The sequence below is a fragment of the Phaseolus vulgaris genome, chromosome 4 (assembly GCF_000499845.2).
Source record: "Phaseolus vulgaris cultivar G19833 chromosome 4, P. vulgaris v2.0, whole genome shotgun sequence".
In the NCBI taxonomy this organism is placed as follows: domain Eukaryota; kingdom Viridiplantae; phylum Streptophyta; class Magnoliopsida; order Fabales; family Fabaceae; genus Phaseolus; species Phaseolus vulgaris.
In genome coordinates, this window is record NC_023756.2 from 18,096,507 (window position 1) to 18,122,171 (window position 25,665).

At 49.1% G+C, this 25,665-nt stretch overlaps 1 protein-coding gene across 1 annotated transcript; it reads right to left on the reverse strand.

Moving 5' to 3' along the window:
* Positions 1 to 23,349: 23,349 nt before the first annotated feature.
* On the reverse strand, positions 23,350 to 24,591 carry LOC137838406 (uncharacterized). Its single transcript, XM_068647651.1, has one exon. The coding sequence runs from the start codon at positions 24,589 to 24,591 to the stop codon at positions 23,350 to 23,352; it is 1,242 nt and encodes a 413-aa protein (XP_068503752.1).
* Positions 24,592 to 25,665: the final 1,074 nt, after the last annotated feature.

A 25,665-nucleotide genomic window follows, 5' to 3' on the forward strand; every position in this document is an offset into this window, starting at 1 on the left:
GTTGTTATATTGGCGTGTTCCGATTTCCAGCTTACCAGAAGCGGCGATCGCCAGGTTGAAGATGAAGTCGCCAGATGTAGATTCAGGCGACCTAGTCGTTGGAGATCGCCAGAGCGAGCACATCGCCGAAGATGACGGAGAAGCAGATTGTGAAGGCGGCCGGCGAGACCACAGGGAAGGAGTATGAAGGCCCCTAACTCGCCAGTTCCAGTAGAGATCGCACTCCCAAGTTAGCTATGCACTGGGCAGTACCATGCATAAGTAACTTAGCCAAAATGAGAATAGAAGCAGCGCCAAGTCAGGGAGCCTCCAGATGATGGCACGTGTACAGTTGGATGCGAGCCACGTGTCCAAGTCTGTAACTGCCAGGAGAGAGAAAGCTACCGGGTATATAAGAGTTCTTAACGAACTTTCTGAGGTACGCACGTTCAGTTCATACACTTTACGCTTGCGAGTTAGAGCTGACTGTGAGAGAGGATTTGCACGGTTCTTGTTCTCTTAGTATTTGGTGATACCGTCACTGACTTGAGCGTTGGAGTGCGATCGGCCGCAGCGGCACCGTGCTGTTTCTTTGCAGGTTCTTGAGGTAGATCCCGGAGAGGAACTGAGGTGAGAAGCGGTGCGCACGTCGATCCCTTGACGAGGCAATTTCCAGCGTTCCGGTCAACAGGCAGGATCATCAGGCGCCCACCGTGGGGCCGTGTAAAACTTGCTCCCATCCACTGCGCGAGTTCGTGGAAGTTTTGAAGCTTTCTGCGTGGTTGTGTACTGGTGCAACCATCGTTCACGGTTTGTCTGAGTTTCGTTCGGTGAATTTGCGTTTTGTACCGTTCGTTTGGCTTTTCGATCGGTGGAGTGAGGTTTTCTGCTGCTTGCGCGCAATCTGTTTGGTGGAAGTTCGAGTTCTTTCGCTCGTTTGGTTGTCCGCGGGGAAACGGTGGTTTCTGTCGAAGTTGTGGTTCTCTTTGAAGGCTTACGGTGTTCTTGAGTTTTCTTGCGCAAGTTTCGCGCTATTTTCTCCGATTGATCGCTGATTCGATCGAGGCTGAAGTGTTGTTCGCTGCATTCCTGTGATTCGCTGAAGTTAATGAGAAAAATGAGAAGCAATCGCTCAAGTCCGGTTGCGCCCGTGGCACCTGTTGCTGCTGAAGGCGCCGCTGTCATGACCATGGCGCAGATGGTGGAGATGATGCGCGCGTTGCAGGCAACTGTGGAAGCCTCACGCGTGGAGCAGGCGAGAATGCATGAGGACCTGGTCGCCTCTCGCGCCAGGAATGAGGAGCTCAGCAAGATGACTGAGGAGCTGCGTCAAGCTCTTCAGGAGCAGCAAGGGCGTTCTGCCGCGGAGGAGGTTGCGCCATCGTCGCCACCTCGTGTTTTTCCCATGCCTTTTATTCAGGCGATCACGGACACGCCCATTCCCGCGAGCGTGGTTCCGGTTAAGGCTGTTTTCACCGGCGTGGAGGATCCTGAGGCTCATCTCACCACGTTCCATACGCAGATGATGCTGTCAGGAGGGTCAGACGCCGTCTACTGCAAGATGTTCGTGAGTACGCTCCAGGGAACGGCATTAGAGTGGTTCGTGAGCCTGCCTAACGGCCACGTAACCAATTTCCAACAGTTCTCGAAGATTTTTGTCGAGCAGTACATCGTGAATAAGGCACCGCCCAGGGTGTCTTATGACCTGTTTGATATAAGGCAGTACCAGGGAGAGTCCCTCAGAGAATACCTGAATCGCTTTGGAGCGCAAATGGTCAGATCGCCGGCCAAGGATGAAGAAATGCTGGTCTATGCCTTCAAGAAGGGCGTGCAGCCAGGACCATTCTGCGAAGCCTTGATCAGGGCTCACCCTGCGACGTTTGCTGAAGTCAGGCGACTTGCGGTGGCTCACATCGCTGACGAGAATGAAGTCGCCGAGAAGAGAGGGAGCGTGGCTCCCGCCAGGCCACGCGCCCAGACCAGGATCCAGCTGCAGAGGGTGCTGGAGACAGCGGCGGCGGCCAGGAAGGACCAGAGGACTCGCCATCCTTACGATAGGAGGAACAAGGGAAGAAGCCAAGCGCGCCAGCAACCAGCACGCCGGGAATTCAATCGCCCGCCTAAGCACAAGTTTGTCATGGGGCTGGCGGATCTGATCGCCATTCCTAACATATCTGCTAGGTTGAAAGCGCTTGAGAAGGTGGGCGACAAGGTGCTGGGGTCAAAGCCGGAAGCCTGGTGCGAGTTCTACCAGTGTTTTTGGCCACGCTTTGGACTCGTGTTTGTCGCTGGGATATCAGCTCGACGATCTGGTTAAGAGCGGGTTCCTAAATGACTATCTGCTGGACAGGAGGACGGGGGGAGCGTCGAGTTCCCAGCCAGCAGGTGGAGAAGCCCAGCAACACGAGATGCCTATCCACGGGGAGATCCACACCATAGCAGGGGGTTTCTCAGGTGGTGGATGCACCGCATCGCAGAGAAAGAAGTACGCGCGATCGGTGATGACGGTGGACATGTTTGAAGATCACTCGCCGGAAGTGGACATTACGTTCACCAAGCAGGATCTTCGGGACGTTGTGCCTCATGACAACGATCCCATAGTTATTTCGTTGGTTACGGCGGGAGGAAGGTCCACAGGGTTCTGGTGGACCAAGGAAGCTCGGCAGACGTGATGTTCTGGCCGACTTTCACGCAGCTGGAATTGCCCCTTGACCAGCTAAGGCCCTACGGAGGGTGCTTATATGGGTTCGCTGGCGACCAAGTGGAGGTCAGGGGGTACATTGAGCTGAGAACCACGTTTACAGATGAGGCTGGTTCGAGGACGGAGAAAATCAAGTACCTCATCGTAAACGCCCCCTCAGCGTATAACATCCTGTTGGGAAGGCCCACGCTTAACAGGATAGGCGCCATTCCGTCGACTCGGCACATGAAGGTAAAGCTGTCGTCCATGGAAGGGGTGGTGATCACGATCAAGTCTGATCAGAAAGAAGCGAAAAGGTGCTATGAGAATAGCCTGAAAAATAAAAGATCAGTGAGTTATGTAACAACCACCCCGCCTCCCGGTGTGAAGCCCAGACCGCCGGTAACAGAGGAGGCCGCCGGAAGGGACGTAGAGATGGTAGACGCTGAGCTAGGGGAGAGGAATGCTGGCCTGGAGGAGGAAGAGGCGCGGAATCGCCCTGAGGAAGCCAGGGAGCAGGGAATCGCCAGGGCGGTGATCGCCAGAGAATCCAGGCCTAAACCCGTCGAGCAGTGGCTCGAAAAGGAGATCGGAGGGAAAATCTTCAAGCTGGGAAGATCTCTGAAGGTCGATCTCCAAAACCAGATCGCCAAGGTGATTGAGCGGCATCTGGACGCGTTTGCATGGTCCGCTTCAGACATGCCCGGGATTGATCCCAACTTCTTGTGCCATCATCTGGCGATGGACAACATGGTGAGACCGGTGCGACAAAGGAGAAGAAAATTCAACGAGGAGAGGAGGCAGGCGATCAGGGACGAAACGCAGAAACTCCTCGCTGCAGGCCACATCAGGGAAGTCCAGTACCCTGAATGGTTGGCAAATGTTGTGCTGGTGAAGAAGAGTAACGGGAAATGGCGCATGTGCGTCGATTTCACCGACCTGAACAAAGCTTGCCCAAAGGATTCGTATCCTTTACCAAGCATTGATGCCCTGGTTGATAGCGCTGCAGGGTGCAAGTTGCTGAGTTTCCTGGATGCCTGCTCAGGCTATAATCAGATCAAGATGCATCCCATGGATGAAGAGAAAACCGCCTTCATGACGGAGAGATCGTGCTACTGCTATAAGGTGATGCCGTTTGGGCTGAAGAACGCGGGGGCCACGTACCAGAGGCTGATGGATCGAGTACTTGCACCAATGCTGGGAAGGAACGTGCAAGCCTACGTCGATGACATGGTCGTGACCTCGCAGGAAAAAAGCAAGCACGTGGCAGACTTGGAAGAATTATTCACGACGATCGCCAAGTTCAAGTTAAAGCTCAATCCGGAGAAATGCATTTTCGGCGTGGAGGCTGGAAAGTTTTTGGGTTTCCTCTTGACTGAAAGAGGAATTGAAGCCAACCCAGACAAGTGTGTCGCCATCCTGGCGATGAGGAGCCCGGCTACGGTGAAAGAGGTCTAGCAGCTAACAGGTCGGATGGCAGCCCTATCTCGCTTCGTGTCAGCTAGCGGAGAAAAGGGGCATCCCTATTTTTAGTGTCTGCGGCGCAATAACAAGTTCGTTTGGACGAAAGAGTGCGAGGAAGCTTTCGTCAAACTCAGGGAATATCTGGCGAGCCCGCCAGTTCTGTGCAAACCGCTGGTGGGGATCCCTCTCAGGTTGTATTTTGCTGTAACTGAGAGGGCGGTGAGTGCGGTGCTCGCCCAGGATCAAGATCAGGCTCAGAAGCCTATTTATTTTGTGAGCAAGGTGTTGCAGGGCCCAGAAACGAGATATCAGGCCCTGGAGAAGGCTGCGCTGGCTGTGGTGTTTTCGGCGAGGAGGTTGCGCCACTACTTCCACAGTTTCACAATACTGGTAATGACTGACCTGCCCATCCAGAAGGTTTTGAAGAAACCTGACATTGCGGGAAGGATGGTGAAGTGGGCTGTAGAATTGTCAGAGTTTGATATTAAATATGAGCCTCGAGGCCCGATCAAGGGGCAAATCTTTGCAGATTTCGTGGTTGAGCTCTCATCAGAGGCGACGCGGGTTGAAGGAGACGATTTCCGTTTGGTACTCTCGGTGGATGGATCGTCGAACCAGCAGGGTAGCGGTGCTGGAGTCATTTTGGAAGGGCCCAACGGCGTGCTGATCGAACAATCTCTGAGGTTCGCCTTCAAAGCCAGCAACAATCAAGCAGAGTACGAGGCGCTGATCGCCGGAATTTTGCTGGCCAAGGAGATGGGAGCTAGGGTGTTGATGGCAAAGAGTGACTCGCTGCTAGTCACGGGGCAAGTAACAGGCGAGTTCCAGGCTAAAGATCCACAAATGGCGGCTTACTTGGCGTATGTGCAGGAATTGAAGAGTTCCTTTGCCTCCTTTGAAGTAGTACATGTGCCCTTGCTTGCTAAGCTCGCCAGCTCAGGCAAGGGGGGTAGGCAGAGGACGGTGATCCAAGAAACTCTGAAGACGCCAAGGGCATTTGTAGCAGATCACCTGGTCCTTCAGATAAGCAAGTCGACGGAGAGAGCAGCGAGAAGCCATAAGTCTTTGACGCAAGAAACTCTGAGATCGCCGAGAATTAGAGCATGTCGAGGAGAGAAGGTGGACGTGATGCAGGTCTGCGCCGCCCATGAGCCAGACACTTGGATAACACAGTACAAGCGGTGCCTGGCAGATGGCCTCCTCCCCCTGGATCCGACAGAAGCTAGGAAGGTAAAGAAAAATTCTAGCTAGTACACGTTGATTGATGGCGATTTGTACAGGTTTGGGTTCACTCACCCACTCCTGGAATGTATACACGGCGAGAAGTGCACGAGAATCATGGCAGAGCTCCACGAAGGTATATGCGGAAGCCACGTCGGGGGTCGAGCTCTGGCCGCGAGGACTCTCCGTGCAGGCTACTACTGGCCATCCATGAGAGAAGATTGCAAGAAATATGCCCAATGTTGTAAACAATGCCAGCAGCACGCCGATTGGCATTAGGCACCTCCCGAGGAGTTGAAGTCGATCTATAGCCCTTGGCCATTTCATACTTGGGGAATCGACATCCTGGGACCTTTCCCGCTGGCGATCAGGCAGATGAAGTACTTAGTGGTGGCGATTGAGTATTTCACCAAGTGGATTGAAGCAGAACCAGTGGCCCAGATCACCGCACACAAGGTCGAAGGTTTCGTGTGGAAGAACATCGTGTGCCGGTTTGGAGTGCCTAAACGCCTGGTGTCAGATAATGGGACGCAGTTTGCAAGCCACCTGTTGAAGAGGCTTTGCGAAGGGCTGGGAATTCAACAAGTGTTTGCATCCGTCGAGCACCCTCAGACAAATGGCCAGGTGGAGTCAGCTAATCGGGTGTTGTTGAGAGGTTTGAAGAGAAGGCTTGAGAAAGCCAAGGGAAGTTGGGCTGAGGAGGTGCCCCGTATAGTCTGGGCGTACCACACCACCGAGCAGTCAGGAACGCATGAGACCCCGTTCAGTTTGGTTTATGGGTGTGACGCCATGATTCCAGTAGAGATCCAGGAGAGCTCGCCGAGATTCCAGAACTTCGTAGAGGAAGACTCGAATGAAGAGAGAAGGCTGAACCTGGATCTACTGGATGAAGTCAGGGAAGAGGCGAGGCTGAAGGCTGAGGCGGTGAAGAGGAGGATCGAACGAAGATACAACTCAAAGGTGATGCCAAGGCAGTTTAGAGAAGGCGATCTGGTGATGAGAAAGGCCCACCAGTACGAGATGGAGAATAAACTGTCACCCAAGTGGACTGGACCGTTCAGAATAACCGAGGCGCTCGGGAACGGAGCCTACCGCTTAGAGACGCTGGAAGGAGGGGCGATTCCCCGCACCTGGAATGCCACACACCTGAAGTTGTACTATAGTTAAGAGCTTTGTAAGTAAAGACAAACACAAAGGTTATATTACAATGTCTCTATTAAAACAGTTTGAAGGGGGCACTCTTTTTTCCCTAAGGAGGGTTTTTAATGAGGCCACCCAATAAAAGAAGAGTTTTCGAAGTATAAGGCGTTTTCTGGTTGCATGTTTGCTGTTTTCCAAAAGTTTTGAAGAAAGACCTTGTCACTTGTAAGTGATTTAAGGCAAGGAAAGATATGTCGCATGTTTTCCAGTTAAAGTTTTTAAAGTCCTCATCGTTTTTCGGCGATTGGAGGCACCAGTTAAAGTTTTAAAGTCCTCATCGTCTTTCGGCGATTGGAGGCACCAGTTAAGTTTTTAAAGTCCTCATCGTCTTTCGGCGATCGGAGGCATCAGATGAAAGACCTCAACGCCCTCGCGCGTTTTGAGGCAAGTAAAGACCTCCTCGCCATTGAGCGAGTGCAGGCGAGAAAGAGTAAAAGTCCTCCGTGTTTCTGGGGGCGAGAAGATGTAACCCCTGGGGCAATGTAGAGGCACCAGTAAAAGTCCTCCGTGTTTCTGGGGGTGAGAAGATGTAACCCCTGGGGCAATGTAGAGGCACCAGTAAAAGTCCTCCGTGTTTCTGGGGGCGAGAAGATGTAACCCCTGGGGCAATGTAGAGGCACCAGTAAAAGTCCTCCGTGTTTCTGGGGGCGAGAAGATGTAACCCCTGGGGCAATGTAGAGGCAAGATAAAGACCTCCTCGCCGTCGAGCGAGCGCAGGCGAGAAAGAGAAAAGGTCCTCAGTGCATCCAGGGGGGAGGAGATGTACACCCTGGGGAAGTTGAGGCACCAGATAAAGTCCTTCTCGCCGTTGAGCGAGTTCAGGCGAGTTAAAGACCTTCTCGCCGATGAGCGAGTTCAGGCGAGTTAAAGACCTTCTCGCTTACATGCGAGCTTAGGCAAGATAAAATCCTTCTCGTCTCGAACGAGTTCAGGTATGGCGCAGAGGGTGGAAGAAGTTGGAAGGTGGCTAAGGTAGGTTCGAAGAGAACGCCTAGTCAGCCGGTCTTTTTCTCTGAAGTTCAGGGGGGCAAAGAAAGGTCCCAAAGGACGCTACTACCCCAGATAAAGAAACAATTGCCAAAGCATGAGGCCAGAAAGAGGCAGATGTTACCAAGAGTTCTTGGCGATCGGGAAGAGTTCAAACAGCGGCGAGAAGGTTAAAATACCTGTTTGATGAAGCAGGTCGAGTGGGACGGTGTTTGAGCCAATAATTGAGTTACAGTTCGTTGCTTGAGAGGTATTCTTACAATAAGGTTAGTTGCCTTAAGAGCACAAGTTGTTTAAAGTGATTATTGCTTAAGTTTGAAGTGGTTCGAAGCAGTTAAGTCAAAATTCGCGTTTGCAAAATCACTAAGTTAAATCCGACATCAGTAACCTTCTTGGATTCCGACTGTGCTTGGGCCAACTCAGCAGCCATCTTTCCTTTCTCTTTGTTGGCCTCGACGAGATCAGCCATGGCGTCGTCCCTCGCCTTTTCTACTTGCCCAAGTAGTTTCTCTCGGTCGATCGACCTCTGCTCTAGTTTTTGCACCTTAGCGGCGTCAGCTTTCATGAGAGGCTCCAGGTCGACCGCCTTGGCGCGAAGAGGCACAATTTTGCTTTCCAGCTCGATCTTCTCTTGGGCAAGCTGGTGAACTTTGTGGCGAAGGTCAGCGGCTTCCTTGCGCGCCAGCCTGAGCTCGGTATTCATGGCATCCTCCACTCGGGAGTGTTCGATTTCGGCGAGCGTCAGGCTGAAAGACAATTTCTCCACCTCAACCTTCATAGTGCTATTGTCAGTCTTGAGGTTGAAGAGATCGTCTTGAAGCCTCCTGGTGGAGCTCTCCACAGCCCTTGTTATGATCGCGGGGATATCCTCTGCTATGGTTTTCAGCTTGGCAGTTAGAGGCTCCCACATCCTTGTGACTTCAAGGGAAAGGTTTGCTACTTGGAGAGGCGCCAGGGGGGCTTGTTGTGGGTTCTCGCCGCCACCTTCCTTAGCAATATCTTCAGCAGTTGCTTCCTGGCGTGGTGACGCAATCGGGGATTCGGTAATCAGAATTGGAGAGGTATGAGCAACCTCATCCCCGATTGGAGCATTTTCTGCAGCTGAAGCGTTTGAAGGGGGGCCCCCTCCAGCTGACATGTACGGCGTAGAGGCGCTTGGGGGTCCTCCAGGAAATTTGGCTCTTGAGCCTCAGCTGCAGGTGGCGCAGTGGCCAGTGGAACCGCTTGGACTGGAGAGTGAGGAGCCTGCGGTGTTGGTGATGATGGAGGAGGAGCAGGCGTCGATGGTGGTGTTGAGGTTGGAAGAGGGGGTGGAGCAGGTGGTGAAGAAGGGGCCACCCTCTTCCTCTTTGTAACGAGGCCATCCTCGGTGACCTCGTCATCCTCTTCTTCCTCCTCATGAATGACTTGAGGGGCCTTTCTTTTGGGTCTCTTAAGGACCAATTTTTTGCGTTGGGCGGGTTCCTTAGGCGGTGATCGCCCATGGACGATGGCCTTCTCGACCGCCGAGTTGGGCACCGTTTGGGAACCGGTCGCCAACCCGTGGTTTCGGGCGAGCACCTTCAATTCGGCGAGCATGCCTTTGCCCTACATGTTGTCTGCATGAAACGAAAATGCATGGGTTAACTCAAAGAAGGAAAAAGATAAGTGTATAAGGTAATAAACAGCAGAACAGACGATATGTGCAGGAAAGGTAAAACCAAAGTCTTGTGCATAACGCACAAGACGCCCAGAACAGTTAAACAGAAGCAGTATCGAAGCAACAGTTTGAATGTCCTAACCTATTTGAAATTCTAGCTGATCTTCGTAGAATTCGAAGGATATCAAGGTGGTGGTCAGGAATGTTATATTGGCGTCCGCCACCCTCTTCCAGAAAAGACAGAGGTCTCTGTCCAATGCTCCCATGCTGTCAGGACTTCTGGGCCTCCTGAAGCAGCTCTTGGACTCCTTCTTCCCCTTGTCCACCCAGTACAAGGGGAAGCCATCAAGAAGGGAGGCGTCCTTGTCGTTCGCACGTACTTGGACGAACTTCCCCTTCCAGTCTTTGTACGATTGCTGGAAGATGGTAAAAATGGACCTCCCAGCAATCGCGTTCAAGCTGACCCACAGGCGTTCTCCTGGGTGCTTGGCTTCGAAAAGGAATAAGAACACGTCCACCGACGCGGGCAACCGCAGGTGGTCGCACGTTATTTGAAAGGCTCGAACAAACGCCTAGCTGTTGGGGTGAAGCTGGGCGGCAGCAATGTTGAGCTCGGTCAGAAGTTCCCTCTCGAATCGGGTGAAAGGGAACCTGAGCTTGACTTTCTTGAAAAAAGTCGTATAGACAAAGCAGAAAGGCCCGTCGGCGCTTACTTTGTCATCAGCACACACAGGCAGATCGGCGGGGCAAGGCAGCACCATCATCTTCTCGTCGTGCTCCTTGTGAAACAATTGATGGATCTCGTCCCCCTTAGTCAGCCGCAAAACTGCTCCCGCAGTGTTCACCGACGATGTCTCCCTCAGAAGGGTCGAGTTGGCCCAGGGATACAAAGTTTTGAAGTCGGGCAGGGGAACGGGGGCTCCTCCAGCGTTAGGTGGAGTCGCCTGGGCCAGGACAGGTTGGGAAGACGCAGGCCTCTCAGCCTGCGAAGACGAAGCGCCACGAACTTGTGTTGGGTCGAGTGCTTGTGAAGGAAGGTTTCGTGCTGAAGGAGGAGGGTTCGGGGTAATCTTTGTGCGAGTCATGATAGCAGCTGCAAAGGAAGAAGAAAGGAAAAATGGTCAGGGGGTTACAGAGGCTGACTCGATCATAGAAGGAAGGTGAAGAACGAACGAATGAAGGTTCGTTGCGACGATTGACGAAGCCCTGAGTTGCGCAGAATGAGAAATGGAAAAAACAACCCACAGCGTATGCACCAGGCAGTTACAGGATGATGCAAATCGGTGAAAATGCAAGGAAACCCAGCAGATGAAGGAAAGTAGTTACCTTTCGATGATCAGGAAGACGGTGGATGAAGAGAGCCGTTCATGAAGCCACGTGTCGAGCGATGAGTGAAGGGTTGGATGGAGCGTCAGAGCAGCAGGAGGTACAACCGCTTGGAGTTCCGCGTCAGTGCCACGTAGATCGGTGTTAACGAAGGCTCTTTCAGTCTTTTCGCTAGACAAGTCTTCGCTTAAGACTGGGGGGCTTGTGTACCGCCCTGGTGGTCGGGTGTGATGACGTGGCATCCTCCTACAGTATAGGCGTGTTGACAAGACGCCAGGTTGGCAAAAGGGAAGGAAGTCGGGGGGCTCGTGTAGTCGCCAGTTGTTATATTGGCGTGTTCCGATTTCCAGCTTACCAGAAGCGGCGATCGCCAGGTTGAAGATGAAGTCGCCAGATGTAGATTCAGGCGACCTAGTCGTTGGAGATCGCCAGAGCGAGCACATCGCCGAAGATGACGGAGAAGCAGATTGTGAAGGCGGCCGACGAGACCACAGGGAAGGAGTATGAAGGCCCCTAACTCGCCAGTTCCAGTAGAGATCGCACTCCCAAGTTAGCTATGCACTGGGCAGTACCATGCATAAGTAACTTAGCCAAAATGAGAATAGAAGCAGCGCCAAGTCAGGGAGCCTCCAGATGATGGCACGTGTACAGTTGGATGCGAGCCACGTGTCCAAGTCTGTAACTGCCAGGAGAGAGAAAGCTACCAGGTATATAAGAGTTCTTAACGAACTTTCTGAGGTACGCACGTTCAGTTCATACACTTTACGCTTGCGAGTTAGAGCTGACTGTGAGAGAGGATTTGCACGGTTCTTGTTCTCTTAGTATTTGGTGATACCGTCACTGACTTGAGCGTTGGAGTGCGATCGGCCGCAGCGGCGCCGTGCTGTTTCTTTGCAGGTTCTTGAGGTAGATCCCGGAGAGGAACTGAGGTGAGAAGCGGTGCGCACGTCGATCCCTTGACGAGGCAATTTCCAGCGTTCCGGTCAACAGGCAGGATCAGTGTTCAATCCCTCTTAGAGGTGGTAAGCCTTTAGGAGGATCTTGAAACACATCTTCATATTCCTTTACCAAATAGTCCAAACATGTGGGACTATCCTTAGCCGACTCATATTCAATAGGTCTAGGAATAGCTAAAAAAATAGGCCTGTGAGTAACTATTACCTTTTTAACTTGTTGGGAAGATATGAGAAGGCTTCTCTTGGAATTTTTTATATCTTTTTCTTTCTCTCTCTTTTCTCTCATTTTGACTTGGTCCTCATGGACTTCCTTTGGAGAGAGAGACTAAAGAATGACTTTGTGCCCATGGAAGTTAAAAGAAATTTTGTTGGTAAAGCCATCATGAAAAACTTTTCGATCAAATTGCCATGGCCTACCTAAAAGTATATGAGTAGCTTCCATTGGAACAACATCACACAAGACCTCATCTTTATATTTACCAATGGAAAAAGTAATGAGGACTTGCTTGTTCACCACTAATTCACCCACCTCACTCAACCATTGTAACTTGTAGGGCTTGGCATGAGAGATGGTAGGCAATCCAAGTTTGTCTACCACTCTTGTGCTTGCCACATTTGCACAACTCCCCCCATCCACAATCAAAGAGCATACCCTATCATTAATAAGAAACCTTGAATGAAAAATATTTTCTCTTTGAGTTTCATCAAAAGGTTTTAAAACTTGTCCAAGCATGCGTCTTATTACTAATAGGTCACCCTCATGTGGGCATTCACTCTCACTCTCACTTGGGGATCTAGAAGGTGAGGAATGTCTAGAAGATTCGGACCCATGCTCACTACTATCTACCCCATCATGCATATACATAGCTCGTTTAGAAGGGCAATTAGAAGCAATATGTCCATAGCTTAAGCATTTAAAACATTTCTTACTAGACCATTTTTGTGGTGACTTAGGCCTAACATTGGAAGTGGAAGGCTTAGACTCTCTAGGTTTGAAAGTAGAATCCTTAGAAGGAATATTTGAAAAAGAGTTATTTTTATTTTTCCAAGAAGAGTGGTAGTAGTTATCCTTAGAAGAATTTTTGAAAGCATTTTTCCTTGCAAGTTGATTTTCAATTTTACTAGCAAGGTGCACCACATTTTCCAAAGAAGAATATTCTTGTAACTCTACCACGTCTTGAATGTCCCTTCGAAGGCCACTCACAAACCTAGCTATCTTAGCTTCCTCACTCTCATCCATATTAACTCGAATTAAAAGCGTGTCTAGTTGTTTAAAGTAATCATCCACACTTAGCGTGCCTTGATGAAACCGTTGGAGTTTCAACATAAGGTCTTTCCTAAAGTGTGGGGGTACGAATCTAGCGCGTAAACATGCTTTTAAATCGTTCCAAGAGACCACGGGCGGCCTCTTGTGTAGGTCAATGTCCATGAGGTATTGATGCCACCATTGCATGGCATAGTCCAAAAATTCTAAAGAAGCTAATCTAACCCTATGCTCATCCCTAACCCCATTTACATCAAAAATTTGGTCAACCTTAGCCTCCCATCCTAAGTATACATTGGGATCACTTTCACCACTAAAACTAGGAAGTTTTACATTAGGAGAACAAGGGCCAGCCACATGTTGGCGCCTCTCTTCATGGTGATGATGTCTTGGCCTTGCATTGTCTTCATAATAACCATGAGAAGAATGAGAGTGCCTTGAAGAATGCCGAAGAGGAGGAGGTCTTGTCTCACGGTTTTGATGTAGTTCCTCACGGTTTAACTCCAAACTCTGGAGTCTTGCCTCCATTTGCTGTATCACCTCAAGATAGTGAGCATTGGATTGCTTGGCATTCTTTAAGTCTTCATAAAGGGCTGCCTTTTGGGGTGAGCACGGTTTGGAAGACTCTCCACTAGAAAAATGAGCCATGAGCAGAAAATACAAAAAACAGAAAACAAACAGTGAAAGAAACTTGTTAGACAAATAAAAGTGAGATATAGGTTGCTGGAAAATGCCCAAGAAAGTACTCAAGCCACTCCAAGTAAGTATGCTGTCCTCAACCAAGCCTTTCTTGTAGAATGGAGGAGCTTCAAATGAAATAATGCCACAACAAACCAACTTACTTAAGAACAAGTCTCCACACAACTTTAAGAAGAACAAAAAAGACAAACAAGAAAAGGTATAAACAAGAAAAGCTAAACCAAAAACAGAGAGCAATGTATGACAAACTAGAAAGAATATGAATGAAAGACAAGCAAGAAAATAAGGAACTCAATGAATAAAGAAGGCACACAAAAAGAGTCCTAAAGAAAAGTGCTAGAGTAGATTGAAGAAAACAGAAAACAGCTACTGGAATTTTTTTTTTTTTAAATGCAAACTGTGCTATGTTTACAGATTTAACTGGAATGATTGAAAGCGAACTGGCATGTGAAAATTTAACCACAGAAACTTCAATGTCTTAACTCAATAATGGCACTGGAATGAGGTAAAAACAGTAAGCCAATTGAGAGAAATAAATTTTTCAAAATTGCTGCCCAATTACCGTATTCTTTTCGGCAGTATTGTACACTTTTCGTATTTTATTTATCATTTTTTGTGTACTTGGAATTTTTGAGTAATTCTTTTTTCTATGCTTTTGTAACACTTTGAAGAATGTAAATCCAAATTTTCACAAATTTCCCATGAGCCAATTAATTGCAGTAAATTGAAAACAGTAGCACGTTTGTAAGAAAACAGAGGAGCCTATTTAGGAATGAAAAACAGTATGATGAACTAACAAAGACATAATGGAAAGTATGTAAAGGAACTTGTATAGAATGAGAATACAAGCATGAACTCAAATCTAAAAATGAAAATGCACAAAGGATCAAGCAATAAACTCAAAAACAGAAAGTAAACCAAAGCAAGAAACAATCAAAGCAATAAAAGTACTACTAGAAGTAATGACAATTATGGAATAACATGACTAAGACAAAACTTGACATGATTACAAAATTAAAAGACATATCACAAGATATAACAACAAGTGAAAGGAAGCTTAAGGTCAGCTCTAGGAAGGAGAGTGTCATTCCAAAAGAGCAGCCATACTCATATGAACAATGAGTGCCATAATCCTTTTCACAAACACTTGGTGTAACAAAAGAAAAACAGCAAGAAAACTCAAAATAAATCCTAAAACAGAATGGTAAACAACTTGAATTTAAGAGCTCTTGAAAGTAAAGTGTAATACAACTCAAAATTTAAGCAACAACAAGCCTAGACTCTAGATACCACATGATGTGAATGTAACAACAAGAATACATGATTCTTTGACATTCTTAGGAGCAACTTGAGTTGGTCATGAATGGCACTTTACTTAGAATTGGATCAATGTTCTAATTCAAGAACTCACCAAGACTTTGCACCAACCAAAGCTCATATGGAAGTCCATATATTGTCAAATGGAATCAAACAACAAGAATGAAGAACAAGAAAGGATAAACCGAACAGAAAAGTAAGATTACACTACTGCACCGAACAGAACAAATGGAAACCAAGCTGGAAACAGAACTTCAAACGGTAGAAATGAAGGTAAACACTAGAAATTAAGAACTACCGAATGAAAATTGAAGAAAAGGAAGAAGAAGCACTTATAGAATGGAACTTGCTGAATTTGAGACTTGGAAGAACAATTCACGCCACTTGGAGCCTTGATCCAAGATAAGTGAAGGAGTGCCGCCACTTGAAGCTCACCATTGCTCACAAGATAAGGCAAAGGAAGAAGAAGACTCAAGACTCACAATTTCTGTCTAAATTTGAGTATAGTCTCTCTACTTCAAAATTCCAATCTCCAAAATACAAAGGGAAGCACCTTATTTATAGCCTATGAGGTGCTGAAATGCAAAGCCAAATGAGCCTCAAATGCTACTCAAATTCGGCGCCAACTAGACAATGAAGGAAGTGTGACTTTCCTTCCTAGTTTGGCACCTCCTAACTCCTATCTACACTCCCCCCTAACCTCCCTTACTACTTACACCTATTTATTACATTCGCACCCCTATTCTATAAAAGAAATAAGAAGAGCCATCTTATTATACTCTTGTCCCAAAGCTCTTGCCATGCTCCTAGTGATTCGTTGGGCTTGGGCCCCTTGTTGGGCTTGGACCCCTTGTTGGGCTTGGGCCCCTTGTTGGGCTTGGGCTTCATGGGCTTGAGCATCCTCTACTTGGTTTCCATCAGGCCAAGTTCTTCAAAGTCTGCTGTTCTGACTTTGACCCCTCCGCCCTTGACGGCTTCCCCTTGTACTGGTGAAGGAGGTGAAGCCCATGAAGCCCAAATCTCTTGACGAGTTGCCCTCGAACGATCGAGAGGCTTGTCAAATTTTGACCAGCGCGGGGGGCTTCGACACTGCCACCCTAATAAGCCTAGAGTACAACGCTGAGGCTCTAGAAAAATACATAAGTATGAGAGCCACCCCTATAACTCTTCCTTTACTGCACTTTCTTGTTCTTACTCAGTGTACGACTTATCTGCTTTCTTTGTATAATGTTTGACTTGTGCTTAACTCCTACTGCATTTACCTTTTTGGTGCAGATTCGAAGATGGATAGACAACGAAGATTGAGGTTGGCCCATGTCCTGAAGTCCAAAGACGGGGCTTCGGCAAAGGAAGTTGGGGGGTCCCCCCTTCCAACCTCCAACACCTCTCCATCTTCTCCCAACACCACGACGCCATCAACTCCTACAATCCAACTCTCTCCTAGCCAACCTCCGCGCTCGCCACCTCCTATCGCGGCCATTCCCCTTGCCCTGGTCGAGGCTGCTACTTCATCAACCCCCCTTTGCAAAGGGAAAAGGGTAGTGGAGGTGGTTTCCGACGATGAAGACTCCGCTGGGGGGCAAGTCTTCAAGCGAAAAAGAACTCAACATGCCCCTCAGACAGTCACTTCTGCTACTTCCTCCTTGCATGGGGCTGAATCCTTGAGGGGGGACCTTCCAAGTGCCACTTCCCTCTCCCCCCCCTCAACCAACGGATTTGGAGGGTGGGGTCAAAGCTGAGCCCACCACAATTCCCCCACATGCCCCAGAACTCCCCTTCCCCATGCAAGATTCACTAAGGGGTTTCTTGGATAGGCTTTCTCCGTGCGGCCAGGTTGAAGGGCCCCAAAAGGAAAGCCTTTATTACTATATGGGCGCCTTCATGTCCTGCGCCCACTCCTGGCATGCGCAGGCCAGGGCTAAAGCTATCGAAGCTTCTGCCTTCCAAGCGCTGGAGAAAGAAGTTGCCTTTTTGAAGGAGGAGAAGGAGAGGCTAGCCACTCACTAGGGGCGTCAAGAGGATGCCTACAAGACCTCTCTGAGGGTGGCTCAGAAGGAGAAGGAGGAGGCTAACAAACGGCTGCACGAGGTCTCTCAAGCCAATGCTGAGCTCCTTAATCAGGTGGTCCCCCTTCGAGTAAAAATCGTTGATCTCGAGGAGGTAGCCAAGACCTCTGAGGCGCAGCAGAAGAAGCTTGAAAACCAGTGCATTGATCGGGAGCAAACATTGGGGAAAACCGAAGTTGCGCTCGAGGAAAAGACTAGTGAGTGCTCCCGACTAGCCGCTGAGAATGCCACCCTCCAAGCCAAAGTCCAAGAGCTAATTTCTACCTTGGCCTCCAAGGACCAAGAGATGGCCACTCAAGCTGCCAACTTCAAGGTTGCTGAGGAGAAGCTGATAGGGGAGGCTGCCACCGGTTTCGCCGATGGATTCATAGAGGCTCTTGTCCAAGCTGCCTGTGGAAACCCTAGCATCGACGTCTCTGGGTGTAGCCCCTTGAATGAAGTGATCGATGGCAAGCTTGTGCCTTTGGAGGCCTCTGAGGAATAGCCTTTACTTTGCGCTTCAACAAAACATTTGACGTGTATATAGTTACCTTTTGCTTAATTTGTAATTGTCATGAACCTTATTTGTAATTATAACTTTTGAATTTGCTTAAATGCCTGCTCGAATTTGGTCCTCACATTCTTGTCTGCTTCTAACTTCTCTTGCACTTTTATCTGTTTCAGCTTTCTTTCCCATATCAAAGGTATATTTGGTACTTACCTTCTACGCGTTTCTTCATGGCTTCATTGCTTCGTTTCTTCTCTTGTCTCTGATAACTCATGCTTTTATGCTTCTCTTTCTTACTCTTCGAATTTCTTTTTCCATCTGAACTTATAAAAATCTTCAACCTGCTTTTTGCTTACTTTTCTTGAGCCCGAGGCACTTGTAGCCAAAGACATTGCCAACTTTCTCATCACTTTAGGACAAAAAAGGGGAGTCTCTCCTTTTCTGGCCTCCACATCGCTCAAGGGCGAGGGGGGACTTGATCTCTTCTATGGCCTCAACATCGCTCGAGGGCGAGGAGGACTTATCTTACCTGTACTGGGTGTCTACGGTCGAGGAGAAACCTACTCTAGGTGTCCTCAGCGTGTCTAAACACTTGGGACAAAAGTCGCGCTTTGGTGCCCACGCCCGTGGAGAGGCCTATTACAACAACATTGTATCGCCAACGGGGTGTTTAAACACTGTACCGCCCTGGTGGTCGGGTGTGATGACGTGGCATCCTGCTACAGTGTAGGCGTGTTGACAAGGCGCCAGGTTGGCAGATAGGAAGGAAGTCGGGAGGCACGTGTAGTCGCCAGTTGTTAAGTTGGCGTGTTCCGATTTCCAGTTTACCAGAATAGGCGATCGCCAGGTTGAAGATGAAGTCGCCAGATGTAGACTCAGGCGTCCAAGCAGTCCGAGATCGCCAGAACAAGCACATCGCCGAAGATGAAGGAGAAGCAGATTATGAAGGCGGCCGGCGAGACCACAGGGAAGGTGTATGAAGGCCCCTATCTCGCCAGTTCCAGTAGAGATCGCACTCCTAAGTTTGCTATGCACTGGGCAGTACCATGCATAAGTAACTTAGCCAAAATGAGAGTAGAAGCAGCGCCAAGTCAGGGAGCCTCCAGATGATGGCACGTGTACAGTTGGATGCGAGCCACGTGTCCAGGTCTGCAACTGCCAGGAGAGAGAAAGCCATCAGGTATATAAGAGCTCTTAACAGACTTTCTGAGGTACGCACGTTCAGTTCATACACTTTACGCTTGCGAGTGATAGAGCTGATTGTGAGAGAGGATTTGCACGGTTCTTGTTCTTAGTATTTGGTGATACCGTCACTGACTTGAGCGTCGGAGTGCGATCGGCCGCAGCGGCGCCGTGTTGTTTCTTTGCAGGTTCTTGAGGTAGATCCCGGAAAGGAACGGAGGTGAGAAGCGGCGCGCACGTCGATCCTTTGATGAGGCATTCTCCAGCGTTCCGGTCAACAGGCAGGATCAAACACCATAGTAACTTCGCCCTTATCTCTTCGCGCTTGCTGCCAACGCCTGAGGAGGGCCCACTATAGCAGCGCCGTATCGTCCTCAGGTTGTCTGAAAACACCAAGGCAAAGTGTTCTAAACATCAGACGCTGGGGCTAGTTGTTCCTACCTGAGGAGGGGGCATCCCGAAGGAATTCCTTAACCCCTACTCAAGAACTAGGCACCCAGATTTTAGCCTTCGTCTAACGTCTGATACTTGGGCTAGCTATTCATACCTGAGGAGGGGGTGTCCCGAAGGAATCCCTTAACCCCTGCTCAAGGACTAGGCACCTGGATTTTTAACTTATGTCTAACATTTGATACCGGGGCTAGCTACTCATACCTGAGGAGGGGGCGTCCCGAAGGAATCCCTTAACCCCTGCTCAGAGGATTGGGCACCCAGATTTTAACCTTTACTCAACGTACCTGTTATCTTGCTCTGAACCTCGCCTTTACCCCTTAATTTGGCGAGGTCTCGTCTTGGCGACATTCATCTTGGCGACGCCTCTTCTTGGCGATGCCTTATCTTGGCGACGCCTCATCTTGGCGACGCCTTATCTTGGTGACGCCTCATTTTGGCGACGCCTCATCTTGGTGACGCCTCATCTTGGCGACGCCTTATCTTGGCGATGCCTTATCTTGGCGACGCCTGGCATTGCCTTGAGTCTTTGTCTTTTGTTTCTTTAATCTTTGATCTTACATGAGAGGGGAAAACTAAGGCAGAAATATCGTAAACTTCTATTTTCTTTATTTGGGTGACCTCATTAAAAAACCCATGGGAGGCAAAAAAAGTGTCCCCTTTACAAAATTTCAACTGAAATAAAACTTTAAATTCGCCGCATTCCAACTACGTGGGATGGGGCCTCCTTCTAGAGTCTCTAACTTATATGAACCATTCCCCTTGGCTTTGATTACTCTGAACGGTCCAGTCCATTTGGGAGACAACTTGTTTTCCAACTCGTAAGGGTGAGCCTTCCTCATGACCAGATCACCAACCTGGAATTGTCGCAGCTTCACCTTAGAGTTGTACTGACGCTCCACTCTTCTCTTCACAACCTCAGCCTTTATTCTCGCCTCTTCTCTAGCTTCGTCTATCAGATCCAGGTTCACTTTCCTTTCTTCATTGGATTCTTCTGCCACGAAGCCTAGGAAATGAGGCGAGCTCTCGTGGATCTCCACTGGGATCATGGCGTCCGACCCATATACTAGGCTGAAAGGCGTCTCCATGGTGGAAGATTGGGGCGTGGTGTGGTAAGCCCACACAATCCTCGGTACCTCTTCTGCCCACGCCCCTTTAGCTTTCTCTAATCTGCGTTTCAAACCTCTCAACAAAACTCTATTCGCTGACTCGACCTGCCCATTCGTCTGGGGGTGTTCGACTGATGCAAACACCTGCTTGATTCCTACTTCTGTACACAGCTTCCCCAACTGTTGGCTCATGAATTGGGTGCCATTGTCTGAAATAAAACGCCTCGGCACCCCAAAACGACACACAATGTTCTCCCAAACAAAGTGTTGTACCTTGTGCGCAGTGATCTGTGCCACTGGTTCTGCCTCTATCCATTTGGTGAAGTACTCGATGGCCACGATTAAGTACTTCATCTGCCTTATCGCCAGTGGGAACGGGCCTAAGATATCAATCCCCCAAGTATGAAAAGGCCATGGGTTGTATATGGATCTCAGTTCCTTTGGCGGCGCCTTGTGCCAATCAGCGTGCATTTGACACTGCTTGCAACGCTGGGCGTATCGAACGCAGTCTTCTCTTACCGTTGGCCAGAAAAAACCTGCACGTATTACCTTGGATGCCAAGGATCTTCCTCCCACGTGGCTCCCACAAATACCTTCGTGGGGTTCAGCTATTATCCTGGTGCACTTGTCGCCACTTACGCACGTCAAGATAGGGTGTGTAAACCCATATCTGAATAATATCCCATCCACTAAGGTGTACCTTGCAGCATTCCTTTTGACCTTCTTGCCTTCTTCTGGTTCCGTTGGGAGGATCCCATCCACGAGGTATCGCCTGTAAGGGGTCATCCAGGTGTCTCCTTCCTCCAAGGCGTATACCTGTACGCCCTTCTCTTCCTCCGGCGAGGTCACGTAGGTGCTGATGCAGGGTGCCCTCCCCGTACCTTGACTAAAAGAGCGGTGGCTCCTTGGCTTTCCTCTTGCTGTACTAATGTGAAGGACATCCACCCTGTTGTCCGCCACAAACTTTCGCGGCGTTTTGAGCGTCTCTTGGATGACGGTCCTCTGCCTTCCCCCCTTGCCTGAGCTGGCCAGCTTGGCAAGCAGGTCAGCTCTGGCATTTTGCTCCCTAGGGACATGCACCAGCTCAAACGCGGCGAAGGCTCCCTTCAACACCTCGACGTACCTTAAGTACGCAGCCATCTGTGGATCCTTTGCCTGATACTCCCCTGTTACTTGTCTTGTGACCAATTGTGAGTCACTCTTTGCCAAGAGGCTTTGGGCGCCCATTTCTTTAGCCAAAAGCATCCCAACAATCAACACCCCGTACTCCGCTTGGTTATTGCTTGCTTTGAAGGCGAAACGTAAAGCTTGCTCAATCAATACTCCGTTAGGCCCTTCCAAGATTATTCCAGCGCCGCTCCCCTATTGGTTGGAGGACCCATCCACTAAGAGCATCCACTGTGACCCTAACTCCACCTCTTGAGGGTCTCCCCCTGGTGAGAGCTCTGCCACGAAATCAGCATAGACTTGCCCCTTGATGGATCCCCTGGGTTCATACTGGATATCAAACTCTGATAGCTCCACCGCCCAGCGAACCATCCTCCCCGCTACATCTGGCTTCTGAAGTACTTTCTGGATGGGGAGGTTCGTCATCACCACCACTGTGAAACTGTGGAAATAATGGCGGAGCCTTCTGGCTAAGAACACCACTACTAATGCCGCCTTCTCTAGTGACTGGTACCTCAATTCTGAGCCTTGCAATGCCTTGCTTACGAAGTAAATGGGCTTCTGCACTTGGTCTTGCTCATGGACCAGAACAAAGCTAATGGCTCACTCTGATACCGCAAAGTATAATCGAAGGGGGACGCCTACTTATGGCTTGCAAAGCAAAGGTGGCGTCGCCAAGTACTCCTTCCACTTAAGGAACGCTGCTTCACACTCATCTGTCCATGCAAAACGGCTATTCCTCTTGAGGCATTGGAAGTAGTGGTGGACCTTCTCCCCTCCAACAGACACAAACCTTGACAAAGCTGCCATCCTCCCAGTCAACTGCTGAACTTCCTTAACTGATGTTGGGCTTCTCATGGTGATGATAGCTACACACTTATCGGGGTTCGCCTCTCTCGGTGAGCATAAATCCCAAGAACTTCCCTGCCTCCACGCTAAAGACGCACTTTTCTGGGTTTAACTTGAGGCGATACTTTGATATGGTAGCAAACAGTTCTTCCAAATCTGCTGCGTGCTGCCCTCTTTCCAGTGAAGTCACCACCATGTCATCTACGTAGGCCTGGACGTTTCTTCCCAGCATAGGTGCGAGGACTTTGTCCATTAGCCTTTGGTAGGTGGCGCCTGCATTCTTCAACCCAAATGTCATCACTTTATACCAGTAACTGCATGTCTCTGTCATGAACGCCGTTTTACTCTCATCCCTTGGATGCATCTTGATCTGATTGTAACCTGAGAATGCATCCAAGAAACTCAGCACTTTGCAGCCTGAGGCGCTATCTACTAACGCGTCGATGTTGGGCAGCGGATATGGGTCCTTTGGGCATGCCTTGTTCAAATCTGTGAAGTCGACGCACATCCTCCACTTCCCATTCTCCTTCTTCACTAGAACTACGTTGGTCAGCCACTCAGGGTATTGTATCTCCCTGATGTGCCCGACACTTAGCAGCTTCTGCGTCTCTTCCTTCACGACGAGGCTTCGTTCTTCGTTGAACTTCCTCCTTCTCTGTCGCACAGGGCGAACCTTGGCATCCATGGTAAGATGGTGGCACAAAAAATCTGGGTCGATGATCTGGCGCGAGATCACTACAACTACCTCTTCTTGTTCTTCCTGGCTTAAGAAGCGTCCTAATTTGAACACCTTACCCCCTATTTGCCTTTCCACTACGTTGTCTACTGGTTGGGGTCGCTCACCTTGCACGCTCTCTGCACAATACTCATTCCTGTGGTCCTCTTCTATAGGCCTAGCCCTATTGGATGCATCGGGCATCGCCTCCTCCGACGCTTCTTCCATGGGCGAGGCCTCTGGGTATGCTTCTTCCATCGGCGAGGCATCACCGCCACTTTCTTCTCCGCACACATCCTTTATAGGCGTCGCCCCTATGGGCGTGACCTCAAGAGGCGTGGACTTCTCTTCCAATGATCCTAACTCCATTCGCGAATTTGAAATTGGTGGTCGTTCAACCACCATGACCACGCCTCTCTTTGTCTTCAGGCTATTTTCATAGCATTTTCGGGCCTCTTCCTGATCTGACTTGATTACAATCACTTTGCCACTAAGATCGGGTAGCTTCATCTTCATGTGGCGCGTGGAAGACACTGCCCTTAATCTGTTCAGGGCAGGTCTGCCTAACAAGATGTTATAGGCTAAGTTGGCGTTAACCACCAAATACCGGATCGGTGCGTGATGCCGCTCCATCAGTGAATGTCGTTCTCAGCTCCAAGTATCCACGTACCTCCACCGGGTTGTCTGCAAATCCATATAGGCATCCAGTATAGGGTCTCAAAAGGTCAGGGGATAACTGAAGCTTATTGAAGGTCGACCAAAACATGACGTCTGCAGAACTGCCCTGGTCGACGAGAACCCTGTGTACCTTTCTTCCCGCTGTGACTACTGAAATGACCACGGGGTCATTGTCGTGTGGGACGACATCCCGCAGGTCAGCCCTTGCGAAAACAAGGTCTGACTCCCACGGGTCATCCGGAAACTCCTCAGCAACTGAACTCACTGACCTCACATATTTTTTACGTTGAGAGGCAGTGGGTCCTCCTTCGGAAAAGCCGCTAGAAATGGTGTGCACTTCTCCGTGAGTCGGCATTTCGTGCGCTTGACCCTCCTCTGGTATTGCCATGGTTGTGGTCGTAGTAGGCCCAGCGAGATAATCCTTTAGGAAACCATTCTTCACAAGTTCATCCAACTGATAGCCCAGCGCTAAGCAGTTGTTGATATGGTGCCCGAATGCCTCGTGAAATTTGCACCACGAATCTTTGTGGGGTCCCAGCACCTTGTCAGACTTCACCAGTGGCCTCAACCTGTCTGCTATGTTGGGCACAACGATGAGGTCTTTAAGCTCCACCACGAAATTGTGCCTCAGGGGTCTATTTCCTTCACTCCTTCCCTCTGCTCGACCCTTAGGCTGGGTCCTCCTTGCCTCATAGGGGCGCTTCCTGTCTTGGTTCTTTCTCTTTGTAGCTGCTTCGTGGACCCTAGCGGGTTGTGTGCGCATACGTCCTCTCGGGCGTGCGGGCGCGATAGTTGTGCGTTTCTCGTACACCTCCCCCTCTGAGGCAATGTGCTCTACTGCATGACGCCTTATTTCAGCAAACGTCTTGGGGCGATTGCGAATGATTGACTCGCAGAAAGGCCCAGGACACACCCCCTTTCTGAATGCGTACACAATCATGGGCTCCTCCTTGGTGCCACCCTTCACCACATGCGCCCCAAAGCGGCTTATGTACTCCTTCAAAGTCTGACCTTGATACTGCTTCACGTTGAACAGGTCGTATGAAACTGGGGGTGGAGCCCTGTTGGCTAGATACTGCTCTCTGAATAACTGCGACAACTGTGTGAAGGACGTGATATGACCCTCTGGGAGGCTGACGAACCAGTCCATGGCCATCCCAGTCAATGTGCTCATGAAGAGGTTGCACCTTACGGCATCAGAGCCGCCTACCAGCATTATCTGTGTGTGGAACGCAGTGAGGTGCGCCTCAGGGTCCTCTATTGATATGATTCCAATAGCAAGATATAGATGATTCTTTGACATTTTATGGAATCAACTTGAGTTGGACTCTTTTAATAGAAATGGATCAATGTTCTATGTTTCAAGAACTCACCAAAACTTGCACCAAACACCAAACTCGCACGGAAGACCCATTTCTTGCCAATTGAACCGATTAAAAGAAGTAAGAAAACAAATGAACCGTTTAAATTGCTTAGAAACTGAACTGCACCGAACAAATTAATAGGAAATGAAGAAGAACCAAATGAAACCAGCTAAAGAGAAGAAGAACCGAACCATAACAAGAATTAAGCTAAAGCACCGAATGAAATTGCAAGAATAGGAACCTAAGACATGTTTTAGCTTCGTATGAACATGGAGATGAAATGAAAAGATGAAGAAGAGAGGAGCTTATGTGAATGAAGAGCTTGGTTGATGGACACGCCACTTGAAGTATGAATGCTCCAAGATAAGTGTGAATTTCCGCCACTTGAGGGAACCAAGGCTCTCAATATGAGACTAGGAAGAGGAGAAGACAAGTTCTCACACACTCAATCACCAATTTGGGAGAGTTTTGCTACTTCAAACATCAATTCTGCATTATGAAGGACCTAAGCCCTCCTTTTATAGGAGCAAGGGCCGGTCATTTGCTTACAAAGCTTATTCCATAAGCTACCCAAAAGACTCCTACACTCATGCCCCTACTAAGCTCACTCCCCAAGCTTCTAGAATTTTCTAAACTAAAGCCTAAAGATGCTTTTACAAAAGAGGTGTCTAATGTTTCCCTCTAAGCACCTTTTAATACAAAAGATACTATAAAAAGAGAAAACAATCTTCAACTATTTCCTAATTCCTTAAACTTGCTCCTTGTAAGCCTATGAGGTGGGCTAATGACTTCTTAAGCGTCTTCAACTTGGGCCTCTACCTCCTCTTGTCCTTGATTATTGGCTTCTATTTCTTCTTGATCTTGAT